Source organism: Ahaetulla prasina, chromosome 1 (genome assembly GCF_028640845.1).
Source record: "Ahaetulla prasina isolate Xishuangbanna chromosome 1, ASM2864084v1, whole genome shotgun sequence".
In the NCBI taxonomy this organism is placed as follows: Eukaryota; Metazoa; Chordata; class Lepidosauria; order Squamata; family Colubridae; genus Ahaetulla; species Ahaetulla prasina.
Genome location: NC_080539.1, coordinates 183,605,557 through 183,628,344, shown reverse-complemented (window position 1 = coordinate 183,628,344; position 22,788 = coordinate 183,605,557). Strand labels below are relative to the sequence as shown.

The window sequence follows — 22,788 nt, the reverse complement described above, 5'->3', positions numbered from 1 at the left end:
TCAAGAAGGCGTGGTGACCCAAGAGCCTTTATTGCTGCCAGTATTAGAGGAACCACAAGAGCAAAGGGTGACAAGAGGAGCCCTTAAGCGTAAAGAAGAGCAACAGTCTCAAAGTAAAGTCAGGATCCCATTATGGAAGCTGTGGGAGGAGCTAGACGGAAGATACCGGAGGAGGAGCTTCCGTTGTCTGCTTCAAAGCTTCAGGAGGCCAGTAATGGCAAATAGAATCTTGTCATGGAATGTTAATGGCTTGAATTCAGCTCAGAAAAGAAGGAAAATATTTCACTACTTGAAACAATTTAAAAATGATGTGATTTGTTTGCAAGAGACACATATAAAATTATCAGACCAAAAATATTTAATTAATTCAAAATTGGGTAACCATTTTGTTGCATCAGCTTTGGAAAAGAAGCATGGAATTGTTGTATATATCAGGAAGGATATACCAGCTAAGCTAATTGAGGCAGATATTCAAGGAAGATTTATTGCTATTGAACTGGTGATAGATGCAAAAAAGACTTTGTTGATAGGTATTTATGCACCTAATCAGCAACAAGAAAAGTTTTACAAAATGTTACATGAGAGGTTGACCCTCTGGGATTATAGTTCGTTTATTTTATTAGGAGACTGGAATGGAGTAATTGATACAAGAAGGGATAAGAGAACCTCCTCCAAGAAGATACCTATACATGCAAAATTACCAAAATCCTTTTTTGAAATGATGGAAGACTTTGAGTTTAGAGATATATGGAGGTTACGGAATCCAGATGAGAGAGATTTTACTTTTTTTTCTGATAGGCATCAATCTTTTTCACGCATTGATTTTATTTTAATTTCTAATGACTTGCTTTCTAGGGTGAAGAAAACGAAGATATTTCCGAGGTGTTTAACTGACCATAGCCCAGTATGGATGGAATTATTACAAGGGAAAAAAGGTGGTAGAACATGGAGGTTGAATGAAAATCTGTTTAGATATGAGGATAATGTAACTTATTGTGAAACAGTTAAAAGAATTTTTGATTTTAATATGTACAAAGGGACACCTATAGGAACTGTGTGGGAGGCGAGCAAAGCGTTTATTAGAGGATATTGATTTACTTGGACAACAGGCAAAGGAATAATAAACAAAGGCAGCGTAGATATTTGGAAGAAGAAATTCAAGGAAGCAACAGTTATTAATTCAAAACCCACAAGATCATAAACTTAAAGAGGCTATAAAAATATTACAGAGTCAATTTAATATGTTAATGGCAGACCAGGTGTATGAATATACAATATGCTAAACATAATACCTTTTGTAATGCAAATAAACCTGGGAGATGGTTGGCATATAATTTAAGGAAGAAACAGAAAGCACGTGTCATACAAAAAATAGAATATAAAGGTAAAGAGATATACCAACAGGATAAAATTAAAAGGCATTCTCAGAATTTTATACTGCACTATATGCAAAAAGACAAAATATTGGATAGGGACATTTATGATTATTTGAAAGATTATAAGGTGAATATTCTAACATTAGAACAGAGGAGGAGCTGAACCGGCCGATAGCTACTGGAGAAATAGTGGAGGCAATTAAACAATTAAAATGGGAAAACCCTGGTACAGATGGTCTTACAGCAACTTATTATAAAAACACAGGATGAAATATTAGGCCCACTTAAAGAATTATTTAATCAGATACAATTAGGGTGGGAATACCCCGTCATGGAAAACATCTTTTATTTCACTGATACCAAAGAGGAGCAAGACTGCTCTAAACCTGGTAACTATAGGCCGATTTCACTTTTAAATAATGATTATAAGATTTTGTAAAAATAATAGCAAATAGATTAATGTTAGTTTTACAACAAAGAATTCATACTGATCAATCTGGTTTTATAAAAGGGAGGCAGATGAGGAATAATGTTAGACAGATTATTAATATATTGGAATATTTGGAAAGAAGAATACTTCAGCGGCACTTATTTTTTGGATGCAGAGAAAGCCTTTGATCGATTGCATTGGGATTTTTATTTAAATTAATAGAAAATGCAATTTGGAGACTGTTTTATTAGAATAATTAAAGCGATTTATGGAGAGCAAACAGCACAGATTATAGTAAATGGTAGTTTGACAGAAGTTATTAAGATTGCGAAAGGAACAAGACAGGGATGTCCCTTATCACCATTATTGTTTGTTTTGACTCTGGAACCATTATTAGATAAAATACGAAATTAATGAAAATAGAGGAATTAAGATTAGACAATATGAGTACAAAGTTAGAGCTTTTGCAGATGATGTAGTGGTTACGTTAACAAATCCTATAAATTCAAGTAGATTTTTGTTGGAAGTAATTGATAAATATGGAAAGGTATCAGGATTTAAAATAAATCAGAAAAAAACAAAAGTGATAATTAAAAATATGTCTATACAACAGAAACAAAAACTAGAGGAAATGACAGGATTTGAGGTAGTAAAAAAGGTTAAATATTTAGGGGTCTATATTAGCTCATCGAACAAGAAACTTTATAAGAATAATTATGACTTGCTATGGCAAAAAGTTCAGAATGATATGAATGGCTGGAAGAAATTGCAGTTATCCCTATTGGGAAGGATTGCGGCTATTAAAATGAATGTGTTACCTAGATTTTTGTTTCTGTTCCAGATGATACCTATAATTAAAAAGGATAAAAATTTGGAAGATTGGCAGAGTGGGATTAATAAATTTATATGGCAGGGTAAAAAGGCGAGGTAAAAATGAAAATAATACAGGATTCACGAGAAAGAGGTGGTTAAAGAATGCCTAACTTTAAACTATATTATGAAGCAGTAACCCTTTCAGTAATAAGTGACTGGTTTAACTTAACAGAGGAAAGAATTTTGAATATAGAAGGTTATGACTTGTTATATGGATGGCATGCGTACTTATTTTATGGAAAAAAGTGGATAGGGCTTTTAAGAATCATGTGTTGAGAAGTGCTCTTTATGGTCTGGAATAAATATTCCTATAAATTAGATTACAAGATTCCTATATGGGCGAGCCCTAGACATGCAATAGAGAATATAAATATAGAACAGAAACAGGAAATGATTACATATAAAGAACTTTTGTATGCTGAAGGAGGTAGATTGCAATTAAAATCATTACAGGTATTAAAATGAAGAAGGGAGGAATTATACTTGGTTTCAATATGGGCAAATAAGTGCTAGATGGAAAGAAGATCAAAAATTTGGTATAATGCAAAGGGAGGAAAATTTAATAAAGCAAATTAGAAATCAGACCCAGGAGCATATAAAGAGATTGTATAATGTGTTGCTTGAAATAGATTCGGAAAAGGATTTGGTAAAGGATTGTATGATAAAATGGGCACAGAATATTCAGGAACCAATAATGTTGGAAACATGGGAGAAAATCTGGGTTAGAAATGTTAAGTTTACACAAGCACAGAATTTAAGGAAAATTTTTATAAGATGTTTTATAGATGGCATTTAGATCCCAAAAAATTATCATGTATGTATCCTAATATCCAAGCGAAATGTTGGAGGTGTGATTGTGATGATGCTACATATTTTCATATTTGGTGGACTTGCAAGAAAATTAAGGTCTTTTGGATAAGAATTTGGTGGATTATTCAAAATGTACTGAAGAAGAAGATAAAGTTCCTGCCACAATTTTTCCTTTTGGGAATTATAATGGATTGTACAGGGATTGAGACTAAATTGATTTTGAACTTAATAACAGCAGCAAGACTGTTGATTGGACAATACTGGAAGAAGAAGAGATACCTACAATAGAAGAATGGATATTGAAAGTTATTAATTTGGCTGAGATGGCTAAAATCTCAGCGTTTTAAAAGACAATACGCAGGAAAGATATTTAATTGAATGGAAAAATGGATTGATTATCTACAAAACAGATATCAGATTAAGAAATATCAGATTGCCTTTGAATAATTAGAAAGTTATTTTATGTAATGGGGAGGGGGTTGGGAGATGAAAAGCTTTGGATGTGGTTATTTGGATTGGAAGGGAAAATTTTATTCTATGTTTGGTTTATGTATAACTTTACCTTGTGATTGACCCGGGAAGCCGGGGGGGTGGGGGAGGGAGGGGTGTGTGTTGTTGTTGTTTTTTTGGGAGGGAGGGGGAAAAAGGGGGAAAAATGTTTTTGTTTTTTTAAAACTCTTTCAATAAAAAAAAAAAAAAGATGTTGAGACTTTGGAAAAAATGTAAAGAAGAGCAACGAATATGATTAAAGGCTTGGAGGCAAAAACATGAAAAACGGTTACAGGAATTGGGTTTGGCTAGCCTAGAGATAAAGACTAGGGGGGACATGATAGCAGTATTCCAGTATTTGAGAGGCTGCCATAAAGAGGAAAGGGTCAACTTATTTTCCAAAGCACCAGAAGGCAGAACCAGAAACAATGGATGGAAACTAATCAAGGAGAGAAGCAACTTGGAATTAAGGAGAAACTTCCTAATAGTGAGGTCAATTAACCAGTGGAACAGCTTGCCTTCAGAAGTCGGAGATGCTTCATCACTGGAGGTTTTTAAGAAAAGACTGGACAACCACTTATCTGCTTGAGCAGGAGGTTGGAGTAGAAAACCTCCAAGGTACCTTCCAGCTCTATTCTGATTGACTGAATTTTTAACTCACCACTAGCCTGGATATCATAGTATATATGAAGTGGTAGTACTTATCCTCATTTGTATATGTATGTATGCCACCTGCATAAAGTATCCAGACTGCAAACACATTAAAAAACTATTTTTTAAAAAGCAAAGAAACATATTTTGTTCTCCTTCAGCTACATCATAGTGGTACCAATCTTCATTATAAATGAAAAATATGTTAAATTATGCGAAGGCACTGGTTAACATTTTATTGCCTACTGATTCTGGGGAGAATGTTTTAGATTTTCTTTCCCTACTCCTCTTAAATTCTCAGACTTAGTTGGCCACCCTTGTCCTTAATAAAATCCCCTAGATCCAGCACAGCACAGATCTTAGGAATTTTTTTCTTCGAATAAGTCATAATCCTGTTGAAATGCATTAAGCTTTGCTTTTTCCATGACGATGGATGATTTATAACCCATCTCTAGCTATCTACCTCTCAAGTCCTGCTTTGAAGCATGATCATTAGCTTTTGTACACATTTTATATAGATCGTCCTTATGGACTATTCAATCAGCGACTATTCAAAGTTATGACAATGCTTTAAAAAATAATTTCTCCCCTTCCCCCATTGGAGAAACTGAAGAGGAATTTTCAAAGAATACTGTAAGCCATTTCTATAGTTTGCCTATGACTCCTGTCACTATGATCATAGGTTTCCATCTGCATAAGACACTAACCCTTGAAAGCAAACAAAAGCCAATTACAGGTAGTCCTAGAGTTATGATGGCAATTGAGTTCCATTTTTAAGTTCATTTGTAAAACGTGCCACATGACTGCATTGCTTAGTGATGGCAATATCTGCAGTCCCTATTGCTATTGTTAAATGAAGAATCATTAAGCAAACACCTCCTTGTAACTTCCTGCCAGCTTTCAAAATACAAAACAGGGAAGCCAGCAGGAAGTCACAAGTCCCAGGCACTCTGCAACCAGGTCTCCAGGAAGGTAAGTGGCTCCTGCTGGGTAAGAGAGGGGAATTAAGGGAGGGTGGGGGTGGGAATATGCTGCATGAGCGCATCAAGAGTTTGGAAGGGTGTGTAGGTGGCAGAGCTGAATGCAGAGGGGCTGGGGGAGGGTGCGCAAGTGAGTAGACTTAACTGAGCAACTTGCGACTTTCCCCGCTGGCTTCTCCATTGTGGGAAGCTGGGAGGTAAGGTTGCAAAATGCAAACATGAGATGCTGCAACCATCAGATGAGCCACTTCACAAGTGTCCAGATTGTGATCACGATTATGAAGATTTTGGGACTACCTGTAGTCTTCTCTCCTTCCAGCTGAAAAGAACAGTTGCGATTTCTCATTTAATGAATTTACTTAAAGGCAGAGTTGTTGGTCCTGATTAAAGTTGTTCGCAAAGACCTCTACTGTTGTGATGGTATGTGGAATTACTTTGAGAGACTGGGCAAAGTAATGCTACCTAGCAAAGGTCAAATAAGAGCGAGCACAGCGCACAGGGTATAGTAAGCGTGGAACAAGAGACTCAGAAGAGCAGCCCCCCAAATTATGAGGCTGTAAAAGGACTATACTTTTAGACTCGCAAGACTCCCCTAATGTAGCTTTACAATGAAGTAGAATTAACATACCAGGCTATGTGTCCTGCCTAGTCTACCTGCTAAGCTTGACCACTATAACCTCAATGCATCCATCATGTAAATAATACCCAAAGTAAATTTTCTATCATTTGTGCAGGACTCACATCTGACTACAAGATTCCCTCCTGAAACACTCTTTCCCATACCTCCCTAACAGCATGAACATTGTTGAATGTATAACATTCCATAGATTTGGCCATTGACAAGTTACACAGCTTGTGTTACTGTAACTGTTAGGTGTAAAAAAGACTTGTGATTTGCAAGCCCAAGATGTTCCACAGTTTCATTTTGTATTGAGTTGCTTATTTTTTATTTTTTTTTACATTTATATCCCGCCCTTCTCCGAAGACTCAGGGCGGCTTACATTGTGTAAGGCTAAAGTTAATAATTTGTTAGTTCCCATGTTCACATATAATAACAAATTACAAAATCTGTAATATTTCTGAAGGACCAGGATTTGTGGTAGTAGTATACAATCATTATTTATGTATTATATCTCCATGCAAACATATTTCCAACTTATACTCCAATTTGAAACACAAACATTTTATAAATCAAAAGTTTATATGTTCCACTATACACATTATTTTCTAAAAAGAAATCAAGTCATGTAATTTTACTTTCAGAAAACAATAGATAGTCAGCTTTTAACATGAGTTGCAGAATAGTTCAATACATGAATTATCAAGACCATTTCAAATATCAAAAATGTTACATTTAAAGAAAAAACCAAACTCACTGATTTTGAAAATATATTTCCTAAACATGAATAGATTTATAAAAGTTTATACATGTACACAAATTGGGCAACATTATTCAACAACACATGGATATAATTTACACATTTTTCACTTAGAACAGCAGCACTATCTGCTACTTTTTCCCAGTATAAAATAGCATGATCTGCCATCTCTGTTGGGTCTGTCAGATAACCTGTGTCAAATGCAGAAACAAAAGTTTTCCAATATTGAAAAGTTTTGCCCCAAAAATCTGTAACACATATTTGAGTAATAACAACCAGCAAACAAATTAAAGCAGTTACAAAAAAACGTGGTGAAAGGAAGGAATTTGTCACCCAACTGAAAGAGCTTTTCTCTTGAGGTAGTGAAAGTTTATCGACATCTGCTAGCTTAAATTGTTCCCACTGATTAGTATCAACATCCTTAATTGTAGATTTGATGTCTACGGTAACACAAGGCAATCTAGTTTCCTTTATCACTTTGATTTTCTCTCTAAATTCTTGCATCTGTTGTAAAAACAAAATGGGTTCGGATACATCCTTAAATGTTTCTGCAATATTAAACACAGTTTGCTGTTCTTGTATGATAGTGTTCAGTTTGTTGATTTCTGGATCATAAGCCTGCATAACTGCAAGCTTCATGGTTTCAAAGTCTGAGAGGATCTCATTCTTCTTTTGTTCCAAAGTATACTGTAATTTCTCAAAAAAATCTTTTACTCTGTCATAATCCTTTGTCAACATCTGGAGAGCTTTTCGTTTGCTGGTTTCCAATGTTCCTAGTCGAGAAAGTGCATCTCCACAATGCCATGCTTCAAACACTTGGGACAGTGTCTCAAAAGCCCGCTTTTCTTGACAGTAAGCATCCTCAATAGAGCAAAAGAGATGTTTTATGTGATCTCCTCGAGTGGCACAAATGCCACATATAAGCTGTGTGTCTGTCTGGCAAAAAATATTAAGAGGCTGACCACTGTGCACTTTACAGACAGGCATTTTTGTTGATATTTTAATCTTGTTATATTTTTCCACAATGCCTTTTAGTGAATAGTTAACTTGGAGATTGTTAACTCCTGTTACTGTAGTTTCCTTTCGACATGTGGGACATTTAAAAGGTGATGGTCTCCAAATCACATTCCGAGTATTTCCCTCTAAGATCCCTTCCAAACATTTTCTACAGAAGTTATGTGAACAAGGTAATGCTCGTGGATCATCAAACAAGCCACAACAAATAGGACATGTAAGGTCTTCTTCAAGGAGCTCCATTCTTCTCTATAACAAAGATAAAAATATAAGCAACTAATACTTATAATCACAGTCTCAAGAAACTGAAATTTCTTACATGCATTTCTACATAAAACTACTTTGCAAAAGAACATAAAGGGTTTGGTGAATTTATTTCTTACCAGATTAATAAAACGGCAAGAATTTCAACATTGCAAATGAATAAGGAAAAGTGGAAAATGTTATCCATCTTCAAATAAAAGAAAAAAATGAACCAGGAACATAAGTAACAATCCATAAGGCCTGATACCATTGGTGCTGGGATGTATGTCAGTTGCAGGAGTGAAATGATACAGGTACATGTAACACGAGAAGGGACTGTCAAGGGCTCTGCAGGTATAACATAGTCTGAACAGCAATTCCTTGCGGTGAATTCTGCCCTGATGGTTTTATAGGTATGTACATGTAATTATCTTGCCAAGAATACGAAAGTGTTTTGGCATTATCAGTTTCTGAGGTTTTTCTCTAACTTCTTTGACTAGATAAACCATGTACCACAACAGATTCAGAAAATTCCAGTAGCTCCTGCCAGCGCCATTAATACCATAGAGTAATTCAGAGGAGTAGGCTGATGCTACTCACTCAAGATATGAGACTTTCCCAAGCACTGTCCCCATGCCATGATACCACTTTTACCTAGAGTGGTTTTCAAATTTTTGGTTTGGGATCTCTTACATTCTTAGAAATGACCCCAAAGAGCTTTGATTTATGTGGATTACATCTTTTGATTTTTACTGTATTAGAAATTAAAACTGAGAAAGTTTGAACTTTTGACTTTTCAGATGCTCTGAAAGGATCTTGTCCCCCCCTCCCCACACCACTTTAGGAACTACTGACCTATAATTTTCTTACATTTTCTCCTATTTGCATTCTCACAACCCCCTCTTTCTCATAACAAAGCAGGTAAGGAAGAGGCCTTCACTCCTTCTAGAGCAATTTTCAACCACTTTTAATAAAAAAGCTATATATTCACAACACCTTGGTGTTGTTAACATCATCTTGGTTACTTAATTGGCCCCATTCTCTGATTTTGCACAATATACTAAAACAAAAGCTAACCAGTGGCTGGTTCACACAATATACAAGACTAATATATGGACTGTTAGTTTGTGGATGACGAATGGCAGTTTGATCTAATGGTTAAGGCAGCGGCTTAGACTGAAAGGCAGCTCTGAGCCCTAGGAAAGAGGCAAAGGCAAACCACTTCTGGAAACACCTTGCCAAGAAAACTGCAGCGCCATCCCCAGGAGGCAACCCAGAGCACACTGAAATGGGCTTCGACACTTTTGTCAAGGCGGCACCTGACGTCAAAATACAAATGGACAAAGCGTAATTTTTGCGTTAGGAATCCGGCCTGGGTGGTTGGTGGGGTGGGGGTAGCGGACCGTGCGAAGCAGAGCCAGAGGCGCGTGTGAATTCGCCACCGCAACCAGACGCCATCACTGCCCGGCTGCTGGGACCGGAGCAGAAGCCTCCAGCCTCACCTGCGAGAGACGCTTACAGTACAGTGAAGCCGATGGGAACAACGGAAGCCATCCTGGCGGCCGCTCCTGTCTCAGAGCTGCGGCAGCAGCAGCAGCAACAGCAGTGCCGCCGCCGCCCGGCTCATTCCTTCCCTTCCACGGGGAGCGTCCAAAAGGGAGACACGGCACGTCGAAGGGCAGCTCACTTGCAGGTCGCCTTCAGCTGGCCCCGCCCCCGAGTCCTAGGAAGAGACGCGAGACTTGCAGGTTCTGCCGCGAAGGACGCCTTTCCAGATACCAAACAAAGATCCGGTGGGGCGGGACTTCCGCTTCCCTCCTTTTCCGCTTGGTCACGGATAACATCCGCGCAAGCTGCCCAGAAAGGCCATTTTCACGTGGTTAAGACTACACCTTAACGTCATGACGTAGATGGGCGGAGCTTGGATTTCTGCTTCTCCTCCAATCACGTTTGAAGTGGCTTTTTCCTCGCCTCGTCTTCTCTGCTGAAACTGGAGGTGGAGGAACGTGTCCTAAAATTAGTTAAGTAGGAGAGATTTGCAAGAAAGGAAGCACTGGATTAATTAGTAGCTTGAAATCCTAGGCTTAGAAAACTTGGAACTCCGTCGCCTTCGACAAGACCTAAGTTTAACTCACAGAATCATCTATTGTAATGTCCTTCCTGTCAAAGACTACTTCAGCTTTAATTGCAATAATACAAGGGCAACCAATAGATTTAAATTTAATGTAAACCGCTTTAATCTACATTGCAGAAAATATGACTTCTGCAACAGAATCATCAGTGCTTGGAATACTTTACCTGACTCTGTGGTCTCTTCCCATAATCCTAAAAGCTTTAACCAAAAACTTTCTACTATTGACCTCACCCCATTCCTAAGAGGACCATAAGGGACGTGCATAAGCGCACAAACGTGCCTATACCGTTCCTGTCCTATTGTTTTTCTTTTCTTCTTCCTATATATGTTTATATGTGTATATACTATATAATCTTTTTGTATGATGTGACAAAATAAATAAATAAATAAAGCTTCGGCTTCCACCTATCCATAATGGTTGCTTTCACAAGAAACACGAATTCTTCCAGTGTTTTTCAAACTTGGTAACCATGTGGACTTCAACTACCAGAATTCCCCAGCCAGCATGAAGTCCCACATCTTAAAAGTTGGCAACTTTGAAAAACATTATTCAGGGCCTTTCAAGCCTGGGTTTGGGGTCAGATCGTTAATGTTCAGCTCCTAAAATATGCTACTGGATATGGTACCTTAACTGGGAAAAACACTTCCGAAAAATTTTGCTAAGAAAAATACAGGGCCTTGTCCAATCATTCTTTGAGAATTGGACACGATTGAACAAGAGAAAAAAAATACTTCGAGAGAAGGGTTATTTTCTAGGCAAGGACCGTTTCCTCGTTCATAAGTTAGAAGCTATATTGAAAACAAGATCTATGTCAATCTCTGTGACCACATCTCAAGTAATTGTGTTCTCTTTGCTGATGATGTCAAGCTATTTAGCACCACAGACAATACTTCTAGCATTCAAAACAACCTTGATCATCTATCCGCTTGGTCTAAACTTTGGCAGCTCCAAATTTCAACCAGCAAATGCTCAGTCTTACATATAGGAAAAAAGAACCCAAAAACTAAATACATACTAGATGGACATTACCTTACAGACGACCCCCATCCCGTTAAAGACCTTGGAGTTTTCATGTCAAATGATCTAAGTGCCAAAGCCCACTGCAACTACATAGCAAAAAAAGCTCTAAGAGTTGTAGCTTCTTTTCCAAAAGCACCACACTACTAACCAGAGCATATAAAACATTTGCTAGACCAATTCTAGAATACAGTTCGCCTGTTTGGAACCCTCACCACATCTCTGACATCAATACAATTGAACGTCTCCAGAAATACTTTACAAGAAAGAGTTTTCCATTCCTCTGAAAACAATAAAATACCTTATCCCACCAGACTTGAAATCCTAGGGTTAGAAAACTTGGAACTCCGTCGCCTTCAACAAGACCTAAGTTTAACTCACAGAATCATCTATTGTAATGTCCTTCCTGTCAAAGACTACTTCAGCTTTAATTGCAATAATACTAGAGCAACTAATAGATTTAAACTTAATGTCAACCGCTTTAATCTAGATTGCAGAAAATATGACTTCTGTAACAGAATCATCAGTGCTTGGAATACTTTACCTGACTCTGTGGTCTCTTCTCATAATCCTAAAAGCTTTAACCAAAAACTTTCTACTATGGACCTCACCCCATTCCTAAGAGGACCATAAGGGCATAAGCGCACAAACGTGCCTACCGTTCCTGTCCTATTGTTTTTCTTTTCTTTTTCCTATATATATATGCTTATACCTTTATATACTATATAACCTTTCTGTATGATAGTTACATATATTGTTGTGACAAAATAAATAAATTAAATAAATAAATAAATAAATAAATCTGATTGTTTCAAATGTAGATGGAACTAGTAGGCACATTCTGCCTCCTGGTGGTCGTCCAAAGGAAAAAACCCTATGAAAAGGCTCCATAGGAGCCTATTTTCTCTATTAGAGAAATAGAGAAAGTCCTTGCCCTTGGACACAAGATGGGGGTGGAAATTATACATCGACAGTGCCGGACTCCTAGGTTTGATTCCCAGGAAGAGGCAGTCAAGTCTCCCGGAACCTCTTTTTCTGTGTCCTATTTAAGCGGCTTCTTAAGCAGATGTTTGGGGCTTTTTGCAAGTTACAAGGGAGGTAGTCAAGAATTCTGTATAAAAACGTATCCACGGAATACGCTCCTTGTAAGAAATAACTCTTGGTTATTGCGCAATGTTAAATTGCGATTTTAAAAGACGCTGGTTAAAAAACAAGGCAACCTGTTGACATTCTGCTGCTTCTGTAACATTTCAGAAGGAGGGGCTGTCTCTTCTGTGCCTGTGAATTGTGTGGCCCGTTCTATGAAGAGGGACCTTCCTGGTAAAGGAGAAACTCAGCCTGCTGAGTTTGCGTGGAGCGCCTACCCCGCACATGGCGGCCTTCACCAATCAGCCGCCAGGAACCGAAAGTGTGTGGAGCAAAGCTGAAGCCGCCTCCTCTTGAAGGTAGAGCGGCCAAGCAACCATGGCGGCAGGGGCGGCCTCGGGCTCGGTGTGGTGTTGCCTGCGCTGGGCTTGGTGCGGAGAAGGCAGCGCCGGGCACATCCCTCTCAAGGAGATGCCGTCGGTGCTGCTGGACACGCAACAGATGGGTAAGGGCAGCCTCTGTCGCAGGCTTGGCGCGCAGGGATAAATCCCCCTGGAAACGGCACCTTTCAAGAAATCGTAACGCGCCCCGCTCGTTTCTAAACCGACGTGGAGCTTGTGCTGCTGTTAACGAAACAATATGTTTAGATTTCTGTTTCTGTGTTTATAAAATTTTAAATTTGAAAAGTGTAATTTCTCCATCCTTCTGTCCCCCTGTCAAAGAAGGTTTGTTTTGCGCTAGGAAAAAAAATAGTAAAAGGTGGTAGTATCTGTTTAATTTACTGTTTTAATAAATGGAGGATTGCATATTTTTTCACCACTGAGTTCAAAGTGCATTCTTACCTATACCAAGGAAACTACAAATCTGTTACATTTTTCCTATCGTGGAGTACTGTAATTATATTGATGCACTCTGCTATAGCTAAAGTTGTTTACGAGTTAGCCTTAGGAATGTGAATAAACAAAATACTAATTAACAAAATTGTTAATTAAAATCTATATGAGGCAGCATCAAGTCTCCTTCCTCTTCCCTATTTAAATATGTGGTGTTCACATTTTATTTTAAGATAAGATTCAAAATGAAATTGCCAGTCTTTTAATCCCCTTAGAGAAATATGTGAAAGAGCAATACTTAGAAAATTGATTATAGTTCTGATATTTGTTCCTTAAAATTGTAAAATGGGCAGAAAATATGAACAGAAATTATGAGGTTGAAGAACATACAGTTGAGTGACTTACAGCAAGGAAAACTGGTGGGTAAAATAGGAACACGGTAGATTTTCTGTCTTGTGGGCTCTTCTTTCCTCTTATTAATTGCTACATGAGATCACTCTGGTGCTCAACAATGGAGCTCTGCAGTCATCAGTATGCAAGTGATACAAGGTTGTGTACAGTATCTCAAACTGGGCCACATAGAAGATGCAGCTGAGCTGCTATTCCAGTACCCAGAAGTTGTGAAAGTCTGGATGGGGAAAAATAGACTGAGACTTAATTCCAGCAAGATTGAATGGATTTGGATTTGGAGACCAACTGATTCCAGATTATTTCATATTAGATTTTGGATAGGATTGAACATCTTTCTTCTGAACTCTTTTCATAATTTTGAAGGTTTTCTTGAACTCACAGCTGCTGCTTAGAGCAGGTGGCATTTTTGGCCAAGAAGGCTTTTGCCAGAGTTCATCTGGTGTTACTTCTGTTCCTGGAACAGAAGGTCCAGTTCATTTTCATTAATGCCTTGGTTACCCCACAGACTGTATTGTTTACATGGGACTGACCTTGAGGACTACTCAGAAGACGCAGCTAGTTCAGAATATAATGACTTCAATAATTATGGGTTATCTTTGTTTTATCTGGATAACACAAGTTATTGGGTTCTAGGTGTGATTCAAGGTGCTGATGGTCACCTTTAAAGTCCATTTACCAGCAGTATCTGCCCATCTAAAGCAAAAATATATTGAAACCAAAATGTTTTAAAGTCCTTTTCAGAAGGATTAGGATAGTTGGAAAATTTTACTGCAGAATGTGCCAGCATCGTTTTTAGTTAATTGCATTGATTCTTGGTTAAATTGTTCTTGTGTGCAAAAAATATTTTTTCAAAGGTCTGTTAGTTTTGAGATTTTACCCTTTGATTTTAAATGTATATTGGAAACATATTCTGTCATACTTACTTGCATTCTGTAGAAAAATAAATTATACAACCTATAGTCCAGTTAACATGTAATGAATTTCACTGGTCATGAGGAGAATGGGTTTCACATGGTTGCTTTCTTATTGATTCTAGTATACACTACTGGGGGGAAATTAGAATTTTTGTGTCAAAAACACAAACAGCTGACTGATCAGTGGGACATAGGAGGGGAGCCTGCTGATGTGCTCTTTCATACTCTTTTCTGTTCCAGTCCCACCCTCTTGTTATGTGGGATATATGCATTGATAATGGAATGCCTGCTTTCGAAACAACGTATTTATGTTCCCTTGGACAACTTGAAAAGTGGTTAAATCCTCCAACTCTGCATGCACTTGGAACCTTCCAATGTTACCTCACCACACATTCTGTAGAGTGCTATAAGTTTTCTGTAAAAAATAAATAAATTGGCAGGTGGGACAATGTATAGGGATGAAAAATAAATGAAGTTTTGTTACATTTTCTTGACAATGAATTTAACTGCAATCAGTGTTGACTGTCTGCATAAAAATTGTATTGTAAGTCTTCAACATAGTTCAAAATGTTTTCTGCTTGTTGATGCTTTATATTCTGCAGGAACAGATGTTGTCGTCGTAAAAAATGGACGACGAGTATGTGGTACAGGGGGATGCTTAGCTAATGCTCCTTTGCATCAGAACAAGAGCTATTTTGAGTTTAAAATCCAGTCTACAGGTCAGTCAAAATCTGCATTTTCAAGAATTCATTTCATATTATTCATATAGAATCAAAATATCTAATGGCTGTACAGATAGACTGTCATTTGGAAATTCAATTTTATATATATTTTATAAATACTATGAACAGTGTTGTAATGGCTATTCGAAGATTTCTAATCTTTACATAATAATTAGAACCATAATTAAGGTATATCTTCATCCATCTACTTATTGCTGTTTTTCATCATTCAGTTAGGAAAAGTTCAGCTATATAATTGCATATGCAAATTTCAGCCATTATAGTTATCAGCTTTCGTTTATGAATGTTTTCTTACAGCAATGAAATACTAAGTTTCATTAACTTAATTGGAGACAATTTAGAATCGTTTCTTAGTGTGGCAAACCCAGGAAAACTCTTGGACTTAGTTTCTCTGGTTTTTTTATCTAATGACTATGCCATTTTTTGCTTCTACTGTGATTTCAGGAATCTGGGGTGTTGGAGTTGCAACTCAGAAAGTCAACTTGAACCAAATTCCTCTTGGGAATGATGTAAATAGTCTAGTTCTGAGAAATGATGGAACTCTTTACTACAACAGTGAAGAAAAGAACAGATTGCCAGCAAACAGTCTGCCACAGGAGGGTGATGTTGTAGTAAGTTTCGATTTTTTTTCACTATCATTTATGTGAATCAAAATATCTGAAAAGAATGTGACCTATCGCTGAAATCTCATACCAGCAATTTTGCTCTGTATCAAAATATACCTTTATATGTCTCTTTTATGTCTATTTTGGTTAAAGTTACCATTAGTTTTATAAAAATTTGACATGCATGTCTTTGAAAAGCTGGCAACATAGATCTGTACTGAAACAGACATATTTATACTGAAGTCATTCCCTTTTCACTGAAATATAATTCTAATAGAAGATAAAAGAGACAAAATTTGTAGAAAAATATCAGTTTAATACAGCACAGCATTCACATAAGCATTTTAATAGCAGAGCTTAAACATTACATACAGTACTTTACTTACAAACAGCTTACGTACCAAGAGGCTGACCATTTTATTTGTAAATCCAAGTGTACATATAACCTCCTCCTGACTTTTGACATCTAGATTTGAGTTGCAGACAGGTTTGTTTATATTGGCAAAAGTTTGTAAGTAGAGTAATCTCTGTATTGCTTAATGGATATTATATAATGTGAATCAGGCATGCTGTCTTTTATATTGTTCCTAAATAAATATAGCCTTCATATTGCATGTTTCATAGATACTCATCAATAGATAACATTTTTTCTACCAAATTGTAGAATATTTTTGTGTGAAGTATCATTGTTAATGTTTAGTTTCTTAGAATAGATTTAAAAATGGTAAAATTGTAAAATATCTCAATAATATAGGTAGAACTTTTGTTGCTTTCTGGACATAACCCTAAGAATCCAATAAGGATTTTATTATTAACTTTCCTCATTTTATGGTCCTTCCTGCTTGTGGATTCCAATAATAAATAAAAAAAACCCATATCTACTTACCAGTAGTTTATTTTTTTATTTTTTTATTTATTTGATTTTTATACCGCCCTTCTCCCGAAGGACTCAGGGCGGTGTACAGGCAAAATAAAAACAGACAAGAGAATATACAGTATAAAATGCAAGATTAAAAAACTTATTATAATTAGCCTAAAAATTTAAAATGTATAGAAAACTAAAACCCCATTTAAAATTAATAATAAAAATTATAAAATCAATAAAATTTAAGCCAGCCCCGCGCGAATGAAAAGATGTGTCTTCAGTTCGCGAACGGTCCGAAGGTCAGGTATTTGGCATAAACCCGGGGGAAGTTCGTTCCAGAGTGTGGGAGCCCCCACAGAGAAGGACCTTCCCCTGGGGGCCGCCAGCCGACATTGCTTGACGGACGGCACCCTGAGAAGTCCCTCTCTGTGAGAGCGTACGGGTCGGTGGGAGGCATGTGGTAACAGCAGGAGGTCCCGTAAGTACCCAGGCCCTAAGCCATGGAGCGCTTTAAAGGTCATAACCAAAACCTTAAAGTGCACCCGAAAGGCCACAGGTAGCCAGTGCAGTCTGCGCAGGAGTGGTGTTACATGGGAGCTACGCGAAGCTCCCTCTATCACCCGCGCAGCTGCATTCTGGACTAACTGAAGCCTTCGAGTGCACCTCAAGGGGAGCCCCATGTAGAGAGCATTACAATAATCCAAGCGAGAGGTAACGAGTGCGTGACTGACTGTGCACAAGGCATCCCGATCAAGGAAGGGGCGCAACTGCCGAACCAGGCGGACCTGGTGGAAGGCCCCCCTGGAGACGGCCGTCAAATGGTCTTCAAACGACAGCCGCTCATCCAGGAGGACACCTAAGTTGCGCACCCTATCCTTTGGGGCCAATAACTCGCCTCCAACAGTCAGCTGCAGCTGCAGCTGACTGAATCAAGATGCCGGCATCCACAGCCACTCCGTCTTGGAGGGATTGAGCTTGAGCCTGTTTCTCCCCATCCAGACCCGTACGGCTTCCAAACACCGGGACAGCACTTCAACAACTTCATTGGGGTGGCCTGGGGTGGAGAAGTACAGCTGAGTGTCATCAGCGTACTGATGGTACCTCACCCCGAAGCCACTGATGATCTCACCCAACGGCTTCATATAGATGTTGAACAGAAGGGGCGAGAGAATTGACCCCTGCGGCACCCCACAAGTGAGGCCCCTCACAGTCGACCTCTGCTCCCCTGTCAACACCGTCTGCGACCGGTCGGAGAGATAGGAGGAGAACCACCGATGAACGGTGCCTCCCACTCCCAATCCCCCCAGCCGGCGCAGCAAGATACCATGGTCGATGGTATCAAAAGCCGCTGAGAGGTCTAATAGGACCAGGGCAGAGGAATAACCCCTGTCCCTGGCCCTCCAGAGATCATCCACCAATGCGACCAAAGCTGTCTCCGTGCTGTAACCGGGTCGGAAGCCGGACTGGAACGGGTCTAGATAGACGGATTCATCCAGGTATTGGGGTAGCTGTCGCGCCACAGCACTCTCTACAACCTTCGCAACAAAGCGAAGGTTGGAGACTGGACGATAATTTCCCAAAATAGCTGGGTCCAAAGAGGGCTTCTTGAGGAGGGGTCTCACCACCGCCTCTTTCAAGGCGGCAGGGAAAACCCCTTCCAACAAAGAAGCATTTATAATCCTCTGGAGCCAGCCTCGTGTCACCTCCTGAGTGGCCAGCACCAGCCAGGAAGGACACGGGTCCAGTAAACATGTCATGGCGTGGAGCCTCCCCAACAACCTGTCCACGTCCTCGGGAGCCACGGGGTCAAATTCATCCCAAACAGACTCAAAAGACGTGCCTCCTCTCCCTCGCTTGGATCATCCCAATTTCGGTCCAGACCATCCCGAAGCTGAGCGATTTTGTCGTATAGATAACCACTAATCTCCTCGGCACGTCCCTGCAAAGGGTCATCCCGCACCTCCTGATGAAGGAGGGAGCGGGTCACCCGAAACAGGGCGGCCGGGCGGTTATCTGCCGACGCAATGAGGGTGGAGGCATAAGAATGCCTCGCCTCCCTCATTGCCACTAGGTAGGTCCTAGAATAGTCGGCCAAACTCGCCGGAATGCCGTCCCGTGCCACAAAATGACCGCCAATACAATCCGTCGAAAGTTGTTCGTCGTTCTTCCTCATATATTTTTGCTTAAAAAAACACACACAACCGTTTTTTTTGTAAATATTTTCTATATTTAATTTGCTAATATTCTAATCAATTTAAATATACAGGTAGTTCTTCCTTTGTCACACTCAGAAGCAGTGATATATGGCTGAATTTGATTTTCAATACACAAATAAAGTTTCATTATCCTTGCTTCTATTATGCTTTCAAAAATTCTATTTCCTCTTGGAAGCCTTTTTCCCATTCTAAATTTGTATCCTGCTAAATTCTTTCTCTGTATTTTTTTTCAGACTAAGTATTTTAAAATTTAAGGTATAACTAACTGAGTTTTCAGAGTTCTTATAATTACAAATCTCAAGATGATATGGTTATATGAATGCTGATAAAAAGACTATAGTAGGGAAACGGACAGATTTCCAAAGTAGGGAATTATAGTCACCTATTTTTCCCCCACCTAAGAGTGATTTACACGAAGCAGTGTTAGAAATCCAAAGTAGAGTTGAAGTTGTGACGTTTTGCTTCAATTCTTAATGTCACTTTTGTCTTTATAGTAGAGGGCAAGATTTTTCTATTTTTTTCATCTTTCTTGAATACTTAACATTTGATATTGTGATAATTGTAATTTTATTGTTTTCTGAGAAAAGCATTTCAATTGGCAGTGAATAATTTCATGTTGTGGGGAAAAAGGAGGAGTAAGGAGTATTATGTACATTTACTGGCCTGAGTTACTTATAAAGTAATAAAGATGGAATAAAAATGTATTAAATATCAGCCTAAAATGTTCAGAATAAAATGTGTGCGTGTGTTCAATTAAAACAAAAAGGGGAATGAAAGTTTATATATAAAACTCATATCTGTCTTACAGGGAATTACATATGACCATGTAGAACTAAATGTTTATTTAAATGGAAAAAATATGCACTGTCCAGCCTCAGGAATCAGAGGAACAGTCTTCCCTGCAGTCTATGGTAAGGAGACATTCTCACAATCTATTTTAGTGAATGAAATGTTACACTTGACCTGGGTTCAGATACCTACTCATTCATAAACTGAACTTGGTAATTGGGCTATATCGTCATCTTTACCTCTCTATTCCATGTTAATAATAATAATAATAATAATAATATTTTAATTTGTATACCGCCCTTCTCCCGAAGGACTCAGGGCGGTGAACAGGCAGATAAAATATAAATACACACAATAATTAAAAACATGTTAACTGCTACCTCTATTAAATACCTCTTAGATACCTATTAAATTTCTGTATGTCACTTATTTCAGCACAACAGCCTAAAGAAGTAAAACGTATAGCTGGCAATGTAACAAAAAATTCTGGGTTAGTAAGTTGATTATTTATTATAGATTGCCAAATGACTCTGTGGCTTAAAAGCTGGAAAAAACCACATACAAAAGAATATAGCTGACCAACAGAACATGATAACAAACCAAAACCAAAACAGATCAGACCAAAATAAAAGGGGCTTCTGTCCCCAAGGCTTGTGGAAACAATCTGAATAACACAAAGGGGGGAAGCATGCAAATCTCTGTGTGGAGATCATTCCAGAGAACAGGAATTGCAACATCTCTGCAATACACTTCATGTCATGAACACCCAATGAGTTTTGCAGTAATAAACAAAGAGCATTTGAATGTGATGTGTATATCTTCTTCTTCTTTTCCTTACAGTTGATGATAGTGCCATTTTGGATTGTCAGTTCAGTGACTTCTGTCATGCTCCTCCTGCAGGTTTTGAAAAGATACTCTTTGAACAGCAGATTTTCTGAAGGCTCCTATTGCAGATTAACTAGCACTTTTTACAACCCATTCTTTCAAACTTCACATTATTCCCAGAATACTAATGTTGTATTTGATCAGTCTAATGTTTGGGAAAATATCAGTTTATCTGGAAACTATGTTGCTGGTTTAGATTTATCTACTGTTTGTGATATGATAATATTTGTATTTGATGTAAAGGGACACAGCTGACAGTATTTAGTGACCATGGACTCTTAAGAATGCTGTATAATATGCTATACAGTAAAAGTTGTTTGTAAATGTCACATTTCCATAAAATAGCAGAGTCTAATAGTTTTTCAACAATGTTTCTCTAATATATGTAGTAATTAGAGAAAATAATTTTGAGGTTAACAACAAACAGTGAAAATATTGATACCTCTTATCCTTTTTAAACACTGGGGTTCTAACATTTATTTCTAACCATTTGTGTTAAAATTAGAATAAATTGTTGCCTGTTAAAAACCAGGCTGCTAATACCTATCATAGGAAAGCTCTCAATGGAACAAACGAAGTAGTACTGAAAAGCCTGTTATTTGTTGTGATAAAGCTTTATTTTTTTAATTCTTTATTACATTTTTGGAATTCTCCAAAAATATAAAATGTACAAACTACTCTTCTGTTTGTTGTTATGGTTATTTTAAATTGCTTTTCTTGTGCACTGAGGATATATATATATATATATATATATATATATATATATATATATATATATATATATATATATATATATATATATATATATATATATATATATATATATATGTATGTATGTAGGTCTTTGGTTATTATAGGGCATTTGAAAAGATACTCTTTGAACAGCAGATTTTCTGAAGGCTCCTACTGCAGATTAACTAGCACTTTTTACAACCCATTCTTTCAAACTTCACATTATTCCCAGAATACTAATGTTGTATTTGATCAGTCTATTTAATGTTTGGGAAAATATCAGTTTATCTGGAAACTATGTTGCTGGTTTAGATTTATCTACTGTTTGTGATATGATAATATTTGTATTTGATGTAAAGGGACACAGCTGACAGTATTTAGTGACCATGGACTCTTAAGAATGCTGTATAATATGCTATACAGTAAAAGTTGTTTGTAAATGTCACATTTCCATAAAATAGCAGAGTCTAATAGTTTTTCAACAATGTTTCTCTAATATATGTAGTAATTAGAGAAAATAATTTTGAGGTTAACAACAAACAGTGAAAATATTGATACCTCTTATCCTTTTTAAACACTGGGGTTCTAACATTTATTTCTAACCATTTGTGTTAAAATTAGAATAAATTGTTGCCTGTTAAAAACCAGGCTGCTAATACCTATCATAGGAAAGCTCTCAATGGAACAAACGAAGTAGTACTGAAAAGCCTGTTATTTGTTGTGATAAAGCTTTATTTTTTTAATTCTTTATTACATTTTTGGAATTCTCCAAAAATATAAAATGTACAAACTACTCTTCTGTTTGTTGTTATGGTTATTTTAAATTGCTTTTCTTGTGCACTGAGGATATATATATATATATATATATATATATATATATATATATATATATATATATATATATATATATATATATATATATATATATATATATATATATATATATATATATGTAGGTCTTTGGTTATTATATATATATATATATATATATATATATATATGTAGGTCTTTGGTTATTAGGCTGCAGCTAATTTGCTCCCAGAAGCACGAAGCTGAAGCCTGAAGATGACGAATGAGACTTCGTCGAAACGTCACCAAGACACTTCCAATTTTACGCGGGAGAAAAAGACCTACATACAAACACCTGCGAAAACCTCAGAAAACACACACACACACACACACACACACACACACACACACACACACACACACACAGCATTCCTGTACATCCAGAACAATGCAACCTGCTGTAAGGAAATTGCTATATCAGAATTATAAGCTTTTGTCTGTCCTTGCATTTTGTTATGGGAGA

At 37.5% G+C, this 22,788-nt stretch overlaps 2 protein-coding genes across 2 annotated transcripts; one reads left to right on the top strand and one right to left on the bottom strand.

The window, feature by feature from the left end:
• Positions 1-4,119: 4,119 nt before the first annotated feature.
• On the bottom strand, positions 4,120-9,978 carry TRIM13 (tripartite motif containing 13). Its single transcript, XM_058184562.1, has 2 exons — positions 9,748-9,978; positions 4,120-8,251 (listed from the first exon to the last, which is right to left on the bottom strand). Exon 2 carries the CDS (start codon positions 8,243-8,245, stop codon positions 7,022-7,024), a length of 1,224 nt encoding a protein of 407 aa, XP_058040545.1. The 5' UTR covers positions 8,246-8,251; positions 9,748-9,978; the 3' UTR covers positions 4,120-7,021.
• Positions 9,979-10,085: 107 nt separating this feature from the next.
• Positions 10,086-21,496, top strand: SPRYD7 (SPRY domain containing 7). Its single transcript, XM_058184550.1, has 6 exons — positions 10,086-10,241; positions 12,652-12,988; positions 15,244-15,360; positions 15,829-15,995; positions 19,879-19,981; positions 20,700-21,496. Exons 2-6 carry the CDS (start codon positions 12,862-12,864, stop codon positions 20,795-20,797), a joined length of 612 nt encoding a protein of 203 aa, XP_058040533.1. The 5' UTR covers positions 10,086-10,241; positions 12,652-12,861; the 3' UTR covers positions 20,798-21,496.
• Positions 21,497-22,788: the final 1,292 nt, after the last annotated feature.